This window comes from Notolabrus celidotus, chromosome 13 (assembly GCF_009762535.1).
Source record: "Notolabrus celidotus isolate fNotCel1 chromosome 13, fNotCel1.pri, whole genome shotgun sequence".
NCBI classification, from domain to species: Eukaryota; Metazoa; Chordata; class Actinopteri; order Labriformes; family Labridae; genus Notolabrus; species Notolabrus celidotus.
Window position 1 is genome coordinate 16,346,620 of NC_048284.1, and position 17,620 is coordinate 16,364,239.

At 41.6% G+C, this 17,620-nt stretch overlaps 1 protein-coding gene across 1 annotated transcript; it reads right to left on the reverse strand.

Moving 5' to 3' along the window:
- Nucleotides 1-1,537: 1,537 nt before the first annotated feature.
- On the reverse strand, nt 1,538-16,931 carry apobb.1 (apolipoprotein Bb, tandem duplicate 1). The gene is made up of 29 exons (XM_034699739.1): nt 16,867-16,931; nt 16,470-16,502; nt 16,226-16,338; nt 15,993-16,138; nt 15,649-15,796; nt 15,371-15,523; nt 14,909-15,033; nt 14,733-14,818; nt 14,206-14,650; nt 13,972-14,086; nt 13,742-13,888; nt 13,440-13,651; nt 13,114-13,309; nt 12,847-13,026; nt 12,529-12,732; nt 12,244-12,411; nt 11,930-12,135; nt 11,504-11,686; nt 11,277-11,407; nt 10,955-11,165; nt 10,694-10,866; nt 10,275-10,435; nt 10,078-10,187; nt 9,616-9,989; nt 3,464-9,463; nt 3,265-3,373; nt 3,150-3,173; nt 2,843-3,011; nt 1,538-2,743 (listed from the first exon to the last, which is right to left on the reverse strand). Exons 1-29 carry the CDS (start codon nt 16,919-16,921, stop codon nt 1,748-1,750), a joined length of 11,373 nt encoding a protein of 3,790 aa, XP_034555630.1. The 5' UTR covers nt 16,922-16,931; the 3' UTR covers nt 1,538-1,747.
- Nucleotides 16,932-17,620: the final 689 nt, after the last annotated feature.

A 17,620-nucleotide genomic window follows, 5' to 3' on the forward strand; every position in this document is an offset into this window, starting at 1 on the left:
TAAGAACAACATAAAATAAAATAGAGACCAATGCACACCAAAATAAAACATGTGTAATTAAAATAAGTTAAAGCATCAAAATTAAGAATAAAAATAGTTAAAATAAATAGATTTAAAAAGGTAAGGATAAGAGTTGAAATATAAAACTAAAACTAAGGCTAAAAATATCAATAAAACTGAGTAGATAAATAAAAATTAAATAAATGAATGAATAAATACATAAAAGTAGAATAAGATAACAGTTAAAATTACTAAAATAATAAAGCAACATTTAATCAATATTATAGTAAAAGGTAGGTAATAAAATTGTTAAACCCTACATAAAAGCCAGACTGAATCAATACGTTTTTAGTTTACGTTTAAAAGTCTCAATATCTCCATCAGCTCCTCTCAGATCCTCCGGCAGGCTGTTCCATAGTTTGGGAGCATAGTGGCTGAAAGCAGCGTCACCAAATGTTTTAGTTCTTCTCTTAGGAACAGCTAAAAGAGAGGAGCCGGAGGATCTGAGAGACCTACCTGGTTTATACACTAAAAGCATCTCTGAGATGCAGTCTGGTGCAAGGCCATGCAGTGCCTTAAAAACTAGTAAAATCATTTTAAAATGCGCGGTTTGATAGGGAGCCAGTGGAGGTTTTGGAGGACAGGGGTGATGTGGTCAGAGTTCTGGATATATTGTAGTTTGTTGAGTTGTTTTGAAGGCAGGCCATAGAAGATGCTATTGCAGTAATCAAGTTTGGAAGTGATAAAGGCGTGGATTAGGGAAGTGGTGGAAAAGGAGAGAGATGGACGGAGATGGGCGATATTTTTAAGGTGGAAGAAGGCTGTTTTGGTGATGTGCTTGATGTGCTGTTCCAGAGTGAGATGGGAGTCCAAAATGATACCGAGGTTGTGAACATGTGAGGACGGAGTGAGGGAGAGGTTGAAGTTGTTGGCGGTTCTGGTGAGGGATTTGGGGCCGATGATTATAAGGTCAGATCTATAATGGGAAATAATGTGTTGTATTGGTACATAATGTGCAATACCGGGGACTCAGCCAAAAACCTTCCACATGCCATTACATATCTATGCAACCCACCAAGAATATTTTTCACAGTTGACCTGTTCAGTTTATAAACTTTACTGTGAAAATCTGTAGATTGTTTGCAATATGTTTAAGTTGCATCTTTTTTATTTTTGTCTTTAATTTCAAATTGTATTCTATTTTGTGTTCTAATTATAAGTATGTCTCAGGAATTGCTTTGAACTGTCTGTGCTACATATGAGTTGTTATCCCTGACATGGAAACATGTTTAATTTGAATCTCCTATCTAATAAGATGATCTCAAATTCATATTCAAAATCCTTTAGTGTGTGTATATTGTGTAATGAAACATTTCAAAAGTATTCCCCTCTCTTTTGAAAAACACTTTTTTTTTCAGTTGTTGCTCTGATTTTTGTTGAGCTTGCTTAATATTTCCGAATTCCAAAAAACATCATCACAACAGGAACAAAAGACGGGAATAGAATACTTTGTTATTTTATGCATTTTATTGATGCTTTCAAACTTTTACATGAAATTGCCGTTGAACTTTACATTTCAATGTTTGCACACAATAAACCATTGAGATTAAAATGTTACAACAGTGGTTGCTGTTAAACTCATTGTTATAAATATGGTTAAAGAGCTAATTGTCCATAATCTTACAAGCACATTTTGAACAGATGGTAGTGTTTCATATGGACTTAGTCTTCAGTCTGTGAGAGTTCCTCACTGATGGAAGGGAAATGGAAGTTCAATCTCAAGCCTACCATCACTAACTTTCATGTAGGCCTGAGCCTCAGCTGAAGCTTGCTGCAGTAAACCATAGACAGTGGTGTTGAATTGGTCCACAACGTAAATGACTGTATCCATTATGTACTCAAATGAACTGTTGAGCTGCTCCATATTAAGGGCAGAGAGCTGGTCAGTAACAGTCTTTAGGACTGAGACAAAGTTAACATAGAGGACATTGATGTTGACGAACACGGCATCTAAATAGTCAGACTGGACAGAGTCAATAAACTCCTGAGATTTGTCAACAACAGCCTTCAGGGTCTCACCTATCTTCACTAGCATTGTGTCAATACTTTCCATATTTTTCACAATGTCCACCAGTTCATCAAAGATTGTCTTGTAAACTGTTTTGACCTGATCCAAGACCTGGCCTACAGAAACTGCATCACCAACTGGCATGCGTACTTTAACATTACTGATCATCTCAACAAAGGAGTTAAGGTGGGTCTCAAGTGCCGCATAGACGGTCTGAATGGTCGCATCAAGCATAGCAGCAATGCTGCTGGTAAGCTTCTTCAGGACCTCAGGGAGGGTGGTCATCTCATCACTCCCGGGCATTTTGAACTGGGTCTCCCTCAGAACCTTGATGACAGCATCCAGGATGGTCTGGACTGTAAGTTGGTACTGGACAATGCTGTTTCTGAAGAAGATTGAGAGCTGGCTCAACTGGGTATCATAGTTAACTGCAGCCTCATAGGCCTCGCTGATGCGGGTAACAATTGTGTTCTTCAACTCCTCAACGGTACTTGTGATTTGGTATTTGTCTGCGAACATTGTTAATGCAGAGATGACGGAAGGGACTCTTGTCTTGATTTCTGAGAGCAATGCTTTGGGGGCCTCCATGTTGTAGGCAACTTGCAGGTTCATCTTTTCAGCATCCTTTGCAATTGATTTAATGATCAAGACATCAACATCAACATCTGGGGTGGACTGTTAAACAGAAGAAAATGAAACGTCAATTTAGCTGTACATAAATTATTGTATTTGGTTATTCGTTATATCAAAAAAGTATATATGACTGAGACTCACAGGATAACGACCATAGACTCTGAGCTGAGATGGGACTGCAGTCAAGCCCAGGAAGCCAGTTGATGGGATAGAAAGTGAAGCAGTGATACCATTTCTGAGAGCAGCACGAAGGCTCATATCAGTGAAAATAGGACTGGTAATGTCCACATTCAGGGTATGGCCAGAGGCACTGAGAAAGAAAACATTCAAATTAAATGATAAATATTAGCTTTGGAGTAGGTGCTAAGTAAGAAGGAATTTGATAAATACAAATTGATATACATGGTCCGGCTGAAACTATAGGAAAACATTATGGATTGGTATTTACCTGTCATCAGCCTGGCGTTTTTTCCTAATAAAAAGGGAGAACAAATAGGAAATGCTTCAAGCTCTGAACATCAGAAATAATTGTTAAACATATGTTCAATCATACTTAAGCTTACCTCATGGCTTGGCCTGAGAAATGGTTTAGGTTCATGGTTAAGTCAGCATGTGTCAGGGCAAGCTTGTTCGTCAAGCTTAGACCATCCTCAAGGCTTGCAGTGGAGGAGGCTGTTAAATAATATTTTGGTTAGATTAAGTGCTCCACAATACTTACATATTAAATCAGAGGAACATGTTCAAGCACTTTGATCAACTCACCATCCATGTCATAATCCAAGACAGCCAAAACAGAGGTGGCAGAGGACTTAATGGTGACTTTGAAGACAGGAGCACTCCCGTCAACCTCAACTGCCAGGTTGGTGGTGTACAGTGGGCTGACAATCTTGGCATTGGTAGAAACCTTCTGCTTGGCAGCTGTCACTTCAGCAACAGTTTTGTCAAAGATGGTGAAGTCACCAAGGCTGGTTGGCTGAGACATATCAATCTCAATATCAGCAGTCAGTGAGGAGATTGGAGCAAGATCAATTGTAGCCAGGGCAGTATGCTTTCCAGTGGTGGTAAAGTCGAATACGTTTGCTTCGTTGTTGCTAATAAACTTCAGCACTGCATACACGCGGCTCAAGGAGGCTTCAACTTCAAGATTCTCATTTACATCCATGCCAATGACTTTGTCTGTGCCTTTGTTAAGCTTGGCATCAGCAATAACCTTAAGGGTGGATCTAAGGCCATTAGTATTGAGATACATGTTGGCTTCATTGTCAAGGATTCCCAAAACTAGGTAGTCATCCAGCACTGTACCATCCATGTTTGCCTTTGTGGATGTCTCCATGGAAACTTCATCAAAGGTTCCCTCCAGCTTCAGACTGTGGTCCATCTCCATCTTGCCAACAGCCTTAACCACTGGGATGTTGAAATCACCCTTCACTCTCCAGGTAGACACAGCATTTGGTTTGGTTTTGGTGTCAGCAGCCAGGTTTTGGTTTGCTTCCAGGCTGAGAATGGGCAGGGCAACCTTTGCTACTGTAACCACAGAGACTGCAGCTTCAAGTGTCTCAGTGTTCACAGCGACGGTGCTGTCATGAGTTCCTTCAATGTGCTGATTCTCAAGGGACAGGGAATTGGCCAGCTTGATTCCTCTCTTGGTGGTGAGACTTGCGGTGCCGTCAAGTTTGGCTTTCAGACTGTCAAACACAGAGGCTGTGGTAGCTCCAAGACGGAGCACAATATCGTCATCAGCATACAGCCCAGCATTGGCATTCAAATTAATGATGGCAGACTTGATAGACAGATCTGTGATCAGGTTACCCAGGGAGGGGATCTGAACAAGACCCATCACATCAACAAGTGGGGCAGCTTGACTCTTCTTGTAGACAACCTTGGCATCAACACCTACTGTCTGCTCAGTGGTAGTCAAAATGTTCTTCAATCCAGTTTCCTCATACAAGTTCAGATCACTGATAGCTGGAGTATGGAAGTCAACAAAAGGCAGATCAAGCTCAGGAATGCTAATGGGGGATGTCAGGAAGTCAAGATTTGCTTCACCGTCCATGGCAGCAAAGATGCCAACCTCATTTACATTATTGTCCACAGTCATGTTACCGAATACTTTGAACTGATTAAAACGAGCCAGAACCACAGTGTTAAACTGTTGACCCTCAGGTCTGAGCATGGCAGTGTAATCATTCTGCAGATCTATCTTAGCAACAAGAGCATCAAAAATGTTCACCTTGGCATTTCCTTTGTTTTGGAATTCAGCAACCAGCTCCACAGGACGGGCTACTATGTGGATTCCATTGGACAAGACTCCACTAACTGCACCGTACAGTTCTGTGTCATGATTTGCTTTCAGCTCAGCTTTCATGTCATACAAGTTAACAAGTCCAGATGCCACAAAAAGACTGTTCTTGATAATTGGTGCCTCTGCTTCATTGCGAACATTGAACTTCAGGTAAGAAAAGGTGCCAATCTCAGCTGTAATTTGCTGTTTCAGCTTTAAGAGAGCAGAATCTGTGTCTCCAGAGAAGGTCAAAGTCATAATGCTGGGAGTGAGTGACAAGTGCAAGTTACTCTTGTGGTTGCCATCATCAGCATTGATCTTGCCGGTGTTGTCTGCAGTAAGAGTGAAGGTGTAGCCATTTTGGCGAGCAACTGCCTTCTGGGTTACCTCAACCTCGTTTTTGATGTTGAAAAGTGGGGATTCTAAATTATGAGTGTAAGATGAATCAAGAGAAGCAGACATTCCTTCTTCATAAGCAATAAAGGCTGTGTTCATAAACTCAGCAGTGTAAGGTGCAGTGTTCACCTTGACTGTAGTTTTTGCTTGGGCTTGAGCTGATAGGCCATAAAGGGTTACAGATGCCTGATGATTAGTTTCAAGACCACTAAGGGTTATTTTGATGGTCTCTGCCAAAACAACACGGCTTAATTTTGGGATGGCAACACGAGCAGTGGAGTCAATGTTGAAATTTAAAATTTCAAGACTTGGTGATGTGCCCTGGGATGAAAAGAACCCAGTGAATGTGGGTGTCATTTCACTCTCAGTTGAGTTCTGTAACTCACCAGTTGTCCTCATTGTGTAGATGGGGGTGCTAAGTTTGATCTCACCATAGAGTTTACCAAAGCATGGGAACATGATATCAGTTGCAATGGTTGGCAGTTTCATCTCAGGCAACTCAAGAGACTTAACAAATTTTTCTAACGGGACTTCGGGGAGGGCAGGGAATGAGATCTGAGAAATAGAGATTTCTGGTAAGGTTATCTCTGGAAGGGAAGGAAGATAGTTCATTGTCAGATCTCCATAGAAAGCATCCACATCAAGCATTGGGATCTCAAAGCTTAAAACTAGGTCAAGAAGTTCAATGATTCTCTGCTTGATGTCATCAATGGAAACTGTGGTGGCTTGGACTGTCCAGGAGCCCAGGATAGTGAACTCAGGGATGTCCAGCTGTGTTGGGATTTCAAGCTTATCCATGTTGAGCTTCATTGAGGGCACAACGAGATCAGTGAGAGGCATGCTGAAGGACGGCGTGCTCAACTCAATTGTCTTAAGTTCAGTCAAGAGCCCAGTAAGGATTTGCTGAACCTCGCTGATGATTTTCTGATCAGGTACGACTGACTTAATCATCTCAACCACATTGGTGAACAGATCAGTGACGATGGTGAAGAGCTTTGCATAGTATTTGCTCACAAAGTCCAGGTAAGATGTAATCTGGGCTTGGACATCAAGATCTGTAACTGTCTGCTTTACAAATTCTACCAGTCCCTTAAGGTTAGCAAGAACAGCCTGGTCAATGAAATCCTTGCCGGATTTAATTGCTTCTGCTACTTTGATTTCTCTAACACTTTCCACCAAGCTTGTAACAGTGGACAGGCCCAGGTTGACAAGATTTTTTGTTGCTTCAAGTTTCTGGGGAATTTCAAGACTGCTGATCAGGGTATTTACATAATCTGTAGCATACTTAATCCAGTCATTCACCAAATTCACCAAATCATTATACTCCATTGCCTTCAGACTCTGCACGGCATTTTCAATCATTGTGTTCAAAGCTTGAATCATTGACATGACATCGGTTGTTTTCAAGTAGTTCATGGTGTTTTCGAGGCCTTGTGCAAACAAGCCAGGGAGGTTAACATCCTTTACCATTGTTGTAACAGTCTTGATGGTTTCCTCAATTTTCCATTCCTGAATGAGCTCTACAACCTTTTCCAAGATAGCTTGAACCTTTTTGTCAGCCTCAAACTTCACAATCAGCTCTCTCAACTTGGCAGAGAAAACGTTGATCTTGCCTAAGATGTCAAGTTCCTGAACAAGTTCTGCGACAGTATCTGTGATACCTTTGAAGATCTCAGTGGGAATCTGACTGACAAGTTCATCAATGCGAGCCTTAAATTCAACAGATGAAATAAAACTCTTCAGGTCAGCAACAAATACTTGCATGTCAAAGGTTGCAACTTTTTCTTTCACATAATCTACCACTGCCTGCAGTTTGGCCTTGATTTCATACGTGGCATCGATGTCACTGAGGAATGCAATGCTGCTGCCCTTCAGTTTTTCCAGGTCAAACTGCTCAATCATATCCTTAATGGTATCAATTACATACATAACTGTGCCCCTGATGTCAAATTCCTCTGTAATGGCATCCAGCAGTTCTTGGGTCTTCTGAATGAGGGTTTCAGGAAGGGTACCACTGAAAATAATGTCCTTAATCATACCAGCATAGTTTTGGATGTAAACACTGAGATCTGAGAGCAGTGTCGTTACAACTGCCTTCAGGTTACTGATTGTGGCTTCCACATCCTCCATGGAGATGACATATTCTTGGGTAAGATCACTTAAGAACTGCTTCAGCTGATTAACCTTGTCTTCTACATTCAGTTGAGAAACAAAGTCTTCTACATACTGTGGAAGAGCCTCAATTTTAGCCCTGATCTCCTCGTTGTTAATGAAACCTTGCAGTGCCTCTCCAACATATACGACTAAGCCCTTGATGCTTTCCAGCAAGACCAGAGGGATCTGAATTGCATGGCATTCTGTCATCTTGTCATACTTGAGGAAGCCAGAGAGGGTGAATTCCTGGTTCTCTGTGGAGTCACCGTTGAGGATGTTTGTGAGGATGGTGCCAGAAACCTCCAGTCCAGTTCTGTCAGCAGTGTTGTAGATACTTAAGTCCTGACTGAGGGAGTGGTCATTCACCTTGGATTTCAGTCTAAAACTGCTCTTCTGCTCTTGAAGTGACAGAACGTTATCCATCTTGTTGTCAAATGTCGTCTCCAGGGAGAAACCATTATCCAGCTGCTGGGCCACTGATGCTCTGCATTCATGAGAGCTTGCAACTGCCAGGGGTTGTGCTTTAAGGAGCCACTTGCCATAGAGCTGAGCACTGTGCTTTCCATACATGGTCATGTCTCCATCAGCATTGAAGATGGCATCAAGATTGAAATCAAAAGGTACAACACTGCAGCGGATGGTGTGATCAAAGCGCATTGGCTGTGAGTTGAAGCGGGCATCATTGGTGATCCTGGCTGCAAGACCAATAACTTCAAGCTCAGTGTTGTGGCTCATGTGGGTTCCAAGGATTGTTCCAGTAGTGCTGCACTTTGCGTTTGCAGCCATATCAGCATAATTGACCTGATAGATGTGCTTGATCTCTTCTTCACCATAGATGGCTTTCAGGCTTCCAGTGAGGTCAATCTTGTAGAGCTCTGCCTTGAGCTGAGCCTCATTAACAATGTTGGCCGCAAGAACTTTCAGGTTGTTGTTTACGTTTGCAGAAGCTGTGTAGGGTTTCAGGTCGATGGTGACATCATGTGTGTAAGAGGCATACTCACTTGCGGTGGCTTCAGCCTTTGAGTTGAAGTCAATGCTAGAGAGAGTGATGGTAAGAGTGTTGGCATTATCAACCTTAATGTCCTGCATAACAGCCTTGTTGTTGATAGACAGGGAAGCCTTTGAAGCATCAAGTGCTGCATTAAAGGTGTTTTCAAGGGCAAGAGCGCTCTGGAGGGCGGTGGTTCCACTTGTGATCAAACCATCTTTGTTCATTGTCAGAGTAGCCTTGTGAGTAGCCTCATTCTCAAGGAGCTTCACGGTGGCATCACTGTTCACAGTCAGACCATCGACATTCAGGGAAGCAGTGAGCAGAGAGTAAACACGGTTTTCAGTGTGGTCTGCATTTGTTTCCATTCTCAGGATGACTTCACCTGCACCGGCAGAAGCCTCAGCCTGGTTGCGGATCTTCATACCAAGAGCCAGGGCGTTTGTGTCAGATTTCAGTGACAGCTTGCTCTCTTTGAAGGAAAGCTCGGCAGCATTGGTCAGAATGTCTTCAAAGACGTTGGTGTTTGAGACAACTGACAGCTCACCATTGGCAAGGGTTGCAGCGATGGTGTTCTTGGCCGTGACAATTGTGGAGTCAATCTGAACAGATGAATCAATCTTTGCCTCTGGCTTGAATGGGGCGATGGTGAAGGACTGGGTTGCAATGGCTTTGCCGTATGCTGGTCCGACTGTCCACATTCCCTCTAAGTTACTATCAGCAGAGATTTCTTCAGTGTTGACTCCAGCCATACCAGTGTGCTCCAGAGCAACACTGACACCCAAGGGGCTTTTGGCTTCAATCTTGCTGCTGGACTTCAGACTAACTTTGTCTGTATAGGTGGCTTCCTCAACAACATTAATACTAGCCTCAATGAGTTTATGAACTAAAGAGCTTTTCAACTGGGCCTTGATGGCATCAGTGGTGGCCAACATACCAGAACCTAGACACATGGAAACAAAAAGTTTTTCATTAATTGAAAATTGCATTATTTAATTATTTACCAACAACATTTTTAGATCAATTACCTAATTCTAAGTAAAGCATTTAGCTCAACCTGTTTAAAATATTGTTATTACATCTACTGTAACCTACCGTCCATCTTCACTGAGAGGATGTCAAGTGGAGAGGTTCCTGTCACCTCAAACTTAGCAGAGTAGCTTGGTGTCTCGACAACATCTTTGCCGGCAGCAATTGTGGCTTCCACGTTGTACAGGTTGCTCTTCATCATTGCTGAAATCTCAGCTTTGCCAAACAGAGGAATAGACACAGTAAGGCTCTCAGGGACAACAAGCTCTGGGATGGGAATTTCCATAGAGACGATATCCACTCCATACTGGGGCAGAGAGAGAGAAGGTGTGGACAAAGCTGGTGGGAAGTTCAGCTCCTCTGTTGACTTTCCTCCAAGAGGAAGAGGGATAGAAAGGATAAGGTGCTCATTGTTGAAGTGGTAGACAACCTTTGCCTCACTGTATAAAAACAAAGAAAGAGTATGAACAACATGGAAAATAATATTCAGATAACTTTGAACACTATGATTGAGTTCTTCACACTTACGAATTCAGGTACACTTTCTCTGGCATGGAAATCTCTGGCATATCAGGCACTCTTAAGTTCTGAATGTAAGGCATATCAGCACCATACTTTTCCATGTAGTTGTTTGCTGCCTAAGAAAAAATAACAATCATAGTTTTACACATGCTCTCCATTTCATCGTAGAAAATATGAATACATGTTAAGTCCAGGATTCATACCTCAGCAAACTTCATTAGGATGTGACGGACCTTCATGTCAGTCTGTCCCACCTGCATGTCAAGAAGCTCATTGCCATACTGTTTGATCATCTCAGCCTTTGGCAGGATAGCAGTCTCAGCATTCACATCAGACTTGACCTCAACCTCAACCTTGGTGCCATCTGCAATAACACAAAACAATAAAATATACCCAAGTCATTATATTCTTCAGCCAATTTACCCCCAAACTTCATTGACTTTAATGACTAACACTCTCTAGTAGATATTTATATATGTTTGCCCCATATTTTTGATCCCAAGTTTATACCATTGTCCATCCATGGGTATGTTAAGGTTATACCACATGCTAAAATGCACATTCTGAGAACTTTGAAATATATTGTTGTAAAATAGCCTGAGAAACAGGGTGACAAAATTACCATATTTCATTGCGATTTTCTGCTCAGATGTGGCATCCATGACCTTGACTTCACTCATGAGCTCCAGTTCCATTTCTTCATCACGCTTCAGGTTGGCTGTGATGGTGGCATCAGTGTTGATCATGGGGACAAGGAGTTGGACTTGAAGCATAGCTTCCTTCATGGCCAAAATTCTAAAAAATATACCAGTCAGTTAGTGCAATCTCTATTATTATGATGACATAAACTTTCTATCTTGAGGATCTGTGGTTGATTTCTTACTTGGCACGGCCAACCAGGGAAAGCTGAGGGATGTTCTTGTTTATCAAGTCAATAGAGATGGCGTGAGTTCCTTTGCCCTTGGTGGATCCATCAACAACACCCACCCTGAGTCCAGCCTCCAAGTCGTAGTCTGGGATCTGGACGTCGGCTGTGATGACATTCTTCCTTCTGTTATATTTCACCATAGCTGTGGCTTCAGTGGGCTCTGCACCTGTTGTTGACCAGACATTATACTGTCAAAGTCAAATAACTCAAATAAAATGTACATTTTATTTCAAATTAAGTAATTAAGAAATAAAACCTTATTCAAATTGCACATTACCTTCAGCCCTCAGAACAAACTTCAAAGAGTCAACCTTCTGCCGGCCCTCTTCTCCTTCCTTCAGGAGCTCATAGGTAAGTGTGGCTGTAAACTCAGTGACCTCACCAGTTGGGTGGAGTTCAATGGCAATTCTATTCGGATAATCAAATTAGTCATCTAATATTTACATGTTATTCATTTCAATATATGGAAGTACATTTGTCTTTGGATTAGAGAGTTTCACTTACTTGCTGTCTCCAGTGAAGGGAAAGTAGGGTGCTGTCTCCTGAGAGAAAGCATCAGTGTACTGCAGAGCACTGCAGTATTTCATTCCAGCGAAGAAGGGAGTGCACTCACTAACATCAACCTTGTCTGTCACCACAGGAGGGATTGTAATCACCCCTGTTGGAGTCACTGCCACCAGAGAGTTTCTGTATTTCAAATGTAGAAAAGTGGAAATGTAATATTTGCTTTCAAAGTGTAGATTAATTGTACTTGTTGCAAAATACTAATTACAGTATTCCTTATAATTTTTATGAAGCTACCAAAACACTCATAAAAATAAATTAGATTTTCACTTAACTATTAGCTAGCATTTCGATTGTCATTTTACAAATGGTGTAGTTACGCTATATTTCTTTTCCCAATACTAAAAACGCTTTTTTATAACTTACGTCATTTTCAATAGCTTCATAGCATTAGTTGGAGCAGGGATGGTCAGCTTGAAGTTGCCAGCATCAGCAGAGACCTTGGCAGTGAGCCCACTCTCGTGGAATATGCTGGTGTGCATCTCTAATCCGGACTTGACGTACTCGGGGATGAATGAACCAATCCGAGTGTCAAACTCAATGCCAGCAGAAGGCATGAAGCTCACTTCACTCTGTGGAAACACAGTAGACATAGGTGACTTTTGTTGCTTCTGTGTTTCTGAATACAAAACAGTCAAAATTCTGTAAAAGAAAAAACAATTTTATTAATTTCTACTCACCATGTCAGGAGCAATATTCAGTCCGCCCTTGATGCCAGGGGTGAAAGTACCAGACAGTGCAATCCTCAGAGGCACACCAGTGGCAGTAGGCAGGAAGAATTCATTGTCCATGAAGATGTAGTGGGCAAAGATTGTGTTGTCAGCCTTAGTCATCAGTGCCTTCAGCAGCTGTTGCAAATAAAAACACACATGGAATCTTTTAACTCCTGAACAATGCGCTTTTAAATTAAAGGACTGTCACTTTTTCTGTGATTCTATTTCAAATTCAACCAAAAGTTTTCTCACATCAGTTGGGAACATCTTGAACATGCTGTCCATCCACATGGCAGCAGAGTAGGCCATCTCCTCCATTTCATTTGTCTTCAGGTATCCCAGCTCATTACCCAGAAGCCTCAGATAAACCATGGCCTCAGGAGTCTGTGTTGTCTTCAGATCCCTCACAAGTTTGTTGAGGTTGCGGCCAAGGTCTCTTAACAGGTTTTGGGTGGCCTAAACATAGATATATTCTTCCTTTATATAAAGATTTCCCTTACAGAAACATTTGTCATTGTAATTACAGCTTTTTGCCTACATCATTTGCACATAACAGATCAATCTGCTTACCTGTCTCTTCATCCTGTCCTTCTTCAAGGCAGGCATAATGTTCTTCAGGATCTCGTTGACTTGAAGCGGCATGTTGTCAGAGACAAAGTACATCGTCTTCAGAGCAGTGTCAGGGAAGAAACCATGCTCTCCAAACAGAGCATCAACAGTTGGCTCAAATCCTGTGCCCTCCAGACCAATCTGAACAGGGGACACATTGTTTAGTCACAACTTGACTCACAGCTGTATTGCCTTGTAGCACATTTGCATTTAAATCAAGCTATTTACCTCCATCATGTCAATGTCATAGCCAAAAGCCTTCAGAGTCATTTCAAGCATGACCTCCTTTGGCAGGTAGCTGGCACCCTCAAAGATCATGTTGCCTTCCACAGATCCGATCTTGTAGTTGCGAGAGAACTTGGTGGGGTCCATAATTTGACCAACCTCATTACCCTGCAGGGCATCAAGAATCTTCTGCTTCAGTCTGTGGGGAAGAAATAAATGGGGCTATAAACTTCATGGTTGTGATCATACCAAGACACCTAGCTACTGCAGAACAATTGGTGACGCTACAAATCTGAACTCTAAGAATATAAACACTGCTTTTCACTTACCCCTCGGTCTCTGGTGCAGTTGAGGTCAAAATGTTGGTCACATGGGAGATCACAAAGCTCTTGACTTGGCTGTCCTGCTCAATGGGCAGAGCAGCTGCAAGCTGGGCAAGTTCACTGGGCTGAGGGTCCTTCATAAGAACCAGATATGCAGCGACACGCTTTTGCATTGGGCTAGCACCGTCCAAAAGGACCTGCATGAGAACCTCTCTGCCCTGTGGTCAAAGAAGATTTACAAAATAAGTTTACTGTGGAAGTTTTCATTCAGAAACTTTCATTGAAAGCCTTTGCAGGATTGGACTTGCCTCCTCGGGGACGGCAGTGAGCCTGTATGCTTGGATGGCAGCCTGCTGCACAGACAGGGGAGCTTCGGGTTGGTTCACACACTGGATCACAGCGGTTCTGAGAGTAGGACTGGCAGGTCCGACAGCTGCAGCCATGTTTCCAATGACCTAGAGTGAAAGGACACATTAATATTGTTCTCATTGAGTCCTGTAATCGTTTTTAAAGTTGACACATTTTGAAGGTTACTCACTCTCAATGTCATGAAAGTTTTATCCTTGTCACCAGTGCAGTCTCCCAACTGTTCAGCCATAAACTCAGCAACAGCATTAATCTCAGGGATCAGTTTTCCTTCAGCTTTGTAGTATCTGTTACAGAAAACATGTTTAGAATCCAAAGCCTTTAGATCTCATTGTGCAAAAAAGGAAGACACATGCTGAAATAAGACTTATTGAACCTGGGATAAAGTGTGGTTGAATTCACTCACCTCTTGACCACATTGCTCAGAGCATACATGATGGGCTTGCTGGGCTTGAATTTGGCCATCTCCAGCATGTCATTGATCAGCAGGGGAGAAGGATTGGAGACGAGTCCCAAAGCAAAAACTCCTGCATCAACCTCGAGTGAAGAGGCATCAAGAGTCCTGAAGATCTGCATGATGGCACTGCTGCACTCAGGTGTACCACACTGGGCGAGGACCTGGTAGGATAGGACTCTGGACACGGCAAGAGCTTCAGGGATGGCTGGGAGAAGGGTTTCGGCCTTCATTCCACGGACCATGGTGACAAGGTTATGGAAGAGGTCAGCTCTCCTGTCTCCCTCACTCTCGGGCAGAGCTGCCAGTTCTCCAAGAAGGGCCAGACCTGCATCTTTATCCTGGATAACGCTCTTGTCCTCAACAGTCTCCATGTGAAGTCCCTTGACAATGTTACCTATGATACAACATGATTCAATTAGTTAATGTTGCTTCCAGTAACATAGCGTTCATAATTTAAAATATTTAAAGGAACATACTTGTTTCAAAGACTCTCTCATTGTAAGGAGAAACCTGAATCAGAGTCAGTTCTTGCTTTCCAACATTGGTAACTCCATATTCTCCCCTGAAAGAAGACAATGTGTTAATAAAAAACATATACATTTAATGGGAAAATCTACAAAAATCAGAATATCATGTTCAAGGTAAGACTTGCTTGTGTGAGAAGGGGATGAGGATGTGGTTCTCAGTGCAGGAGCCAGAGACCATGTGCTGTTTCTCATTGTCGAACTTGTAGTTGCAGTTCTGTGTGCTTTTGATCAGCTTGGAAACAGGGTAGTGCTGCAATTGACAGGCATATTATTGAAGTGGATTCATTGGAAGAAAAATAAAGCAGGACTAAAGACTGGATTGCAGTTTAAGATACCACTTGTCAATCACATATAGCTTTGAGTGCTGAAAAGTGACTTCACTCTGATTTAATGTCATAAAATGTGAGATATCACCTTTAGTCCCTTCAACATTGATGTTGTTATACTTGTACTGACCTAATCTGTACATTTTAACCTTACAAAATTTTTTCTTTCACAATCACAAACTTATTTCCTGCTATCTAAAATTATAAACTGTATTTGTAATAAACCCTTGGACCATGGACAGTAAGGGTTGGATGTCTTACCATGCTGGGGATAAGAGCAAGAGGGCTGGTGTGAGTTCTGATTGGGACAAATTTGTCACATGTGGACAGATCCCTGGAAAGGCTGATGTCAGTTGCAATGTCCTCTCTGGCGTTGACATTGTAAAGAGTCTTACACTTGCCATGGATGGTGGGCTAAAAGTGAGAATTAGACAAAACATATATACGTAAATACAAAGTGCGATGTACTACAGGCTGTTATTTTTCGATATATATTAAGAACTGGACTAGTAAGTATTTTTCTCAGTTAATAAATGTACCATGTTCTTGTTCTTCTCCTCTTCCAGCAGAGGGACAGCCAGGGCAGAGATGATACCCCTCTTGATGTTCAGGATGGTTGTTGTCTCACCATCTTCTGGGTACAGTTTCACATCGTACACACCCTCAACCACAACCTTCAGAGGATATCTACAAGGAAATGGAAGGAGTTTAAAATCATATTTCCAGGGCTTAATCTCCTAAAACAGCAGATTAGAGACTTTAAGATATTAGCGGAATAAAATACTTTCATCATTACCCCCAAAGTAAAAATGTGAATCATTGCCTGATCTATGCTCATGCAACTTGTTTTGTCACTAAATGGAAACCCACTGATGGAACATACTTCTCCATTTCAGCAGCAAAGGCATCAGAGCCGGCAGCAGGACCGAACACAGGGCTTCCCTCTGCGTCCATGTCAACCACCTCGCTCAGGCTACAGCCTGTGGTGCGGACGATGTAACTACAAGTCTGAGGCACTTCAATTTCAACCTGTGAGAAAAAAGAACGTATTCTTTGTCATGTCACCCTCTACTTATATTTAAAGAGAAAAATCTCATTGCTATAGATTTCCTGTACCATGCAAGATCCCTTGGGTCCATTCCGGAGGTTTGAGGCTCCGTTGATGGCGTTCAGAGATTCAGCTTCATACCGGTATTCATATTTGTGCAGGGTCTTGTACCTTGTTGCCACTACATGGGAAAATCAATGACAAAGACAATCTGTTAACTCCCCTTTAAATACTGTAAATGTGTAGAGTGGAATATCAACACAAAAGTCATTGAATTAACGGGATCATGAAGAGTAGTCATTTGTAACTTACAAAGGCAAGTTGGTTGGTCTTCATCTTGGGCAACTTAAAAAAAAAGAAGTACATTTTAGTTAATGTAGTGCAACTGAAAACAGTTAGATTGAGTTTACATGTAAAAAAAAAAAAACTTTAGTAAACCTCAGATCTTATTATTTTCATTATACCATGTCTCCACTTATAGGTGAGTATTTTAAAATGTTAAGACTTTTTCCTACATTTTATTTTGAAGGTTTTACAAAATAATACAATACAATTCAAACCATATTTGACTGAATAATTTGCAGCACAATTTGGAATGACCATAAAAAGCCAAATAGAAAATAAACTGACTACAAAAAGAGAAAGTAAAAATAAAGAAAAATTCCACCAGGTAAAATTTTCACAGAAACATTTCACTAGATGTACTTACAAGCCAAGGCAGTTGTGCTAAGAAGCAGCAAGAGGCAGAGCTTAGAGTCCCCCATGTTGGGTTCGTTGAAGCTCTCTCCCTTTGGTTGCGAGTACTCAGACGAGACTGATTTCTTAGCTCCAGATCAGGGCTTTTATACCCACAGCCAGGCTCTGACAGAGGACTGGGAGGCACACAGACAGTGCTTTGAATGCTCAAAGTCCACTCCACCCTCCTGTGTGGAGGGACAAAGGCAAAAGGTTTAAGAGTGGAGTCATGTCACAAAGCACAGTCTTACAAAACTGATCAATTCAGTAAAACTTCAAGGTTTTTTTATCTGATTAGATTAAAAAAATGCATTTTATTTTTGATTCACATTAGGGATATACACATTGTCGGATTACAGAAAATAACAATGCTTTCATCATATACTGGATTTTTTTTTTTAAGTGCTCTGCTGCCTTTATTAACATCGACATATTCCTAAAGAGCAGAACTCTGTGTTCAATCATGCTGAGGCTCATCTTTTGGTTTCATACATTTTGTTGATACATCAAATAACACATGCAATTAGTTCAATAAGGCTTTTTCTGTCACATAATTTCTTATATATTCAGATCACTGATGTATAGATCATATTAAAAAGGGTGGTGGTTAGGGGTTAGTACTTGCAAGTACTGCAATACTCAGATGTCACTGGATCCACTGTTGCAACTATTGAGATATGACTGAAATTTGGGTCCCAATGTTTTAAATGTCCATGATCCTGCAGAAC

Coding starts and splice junctions, on each gene's coding strand:
- apobb.1 (XM_034699739.1), bottom strand. CDS start 16,921: ATGGGGGACTCTAAGCTCTGCCTCTTGCTGCTTCTTAGCACAACTGCC. Junction 12,733..12,846: donor AGGACAGGATGAAGAGACAG/GTAAGCAGATTG, acceptor ATCTATGTTTAG/GCCACCCAAAACCTGTTAAG. Junction 11,408..11,503: donor CCCTTCACTGGAGACAGCAA/GTAAGTGAAACT, acceptor TTATCCGAATAG/AATTGCCATTGAACTCCACC.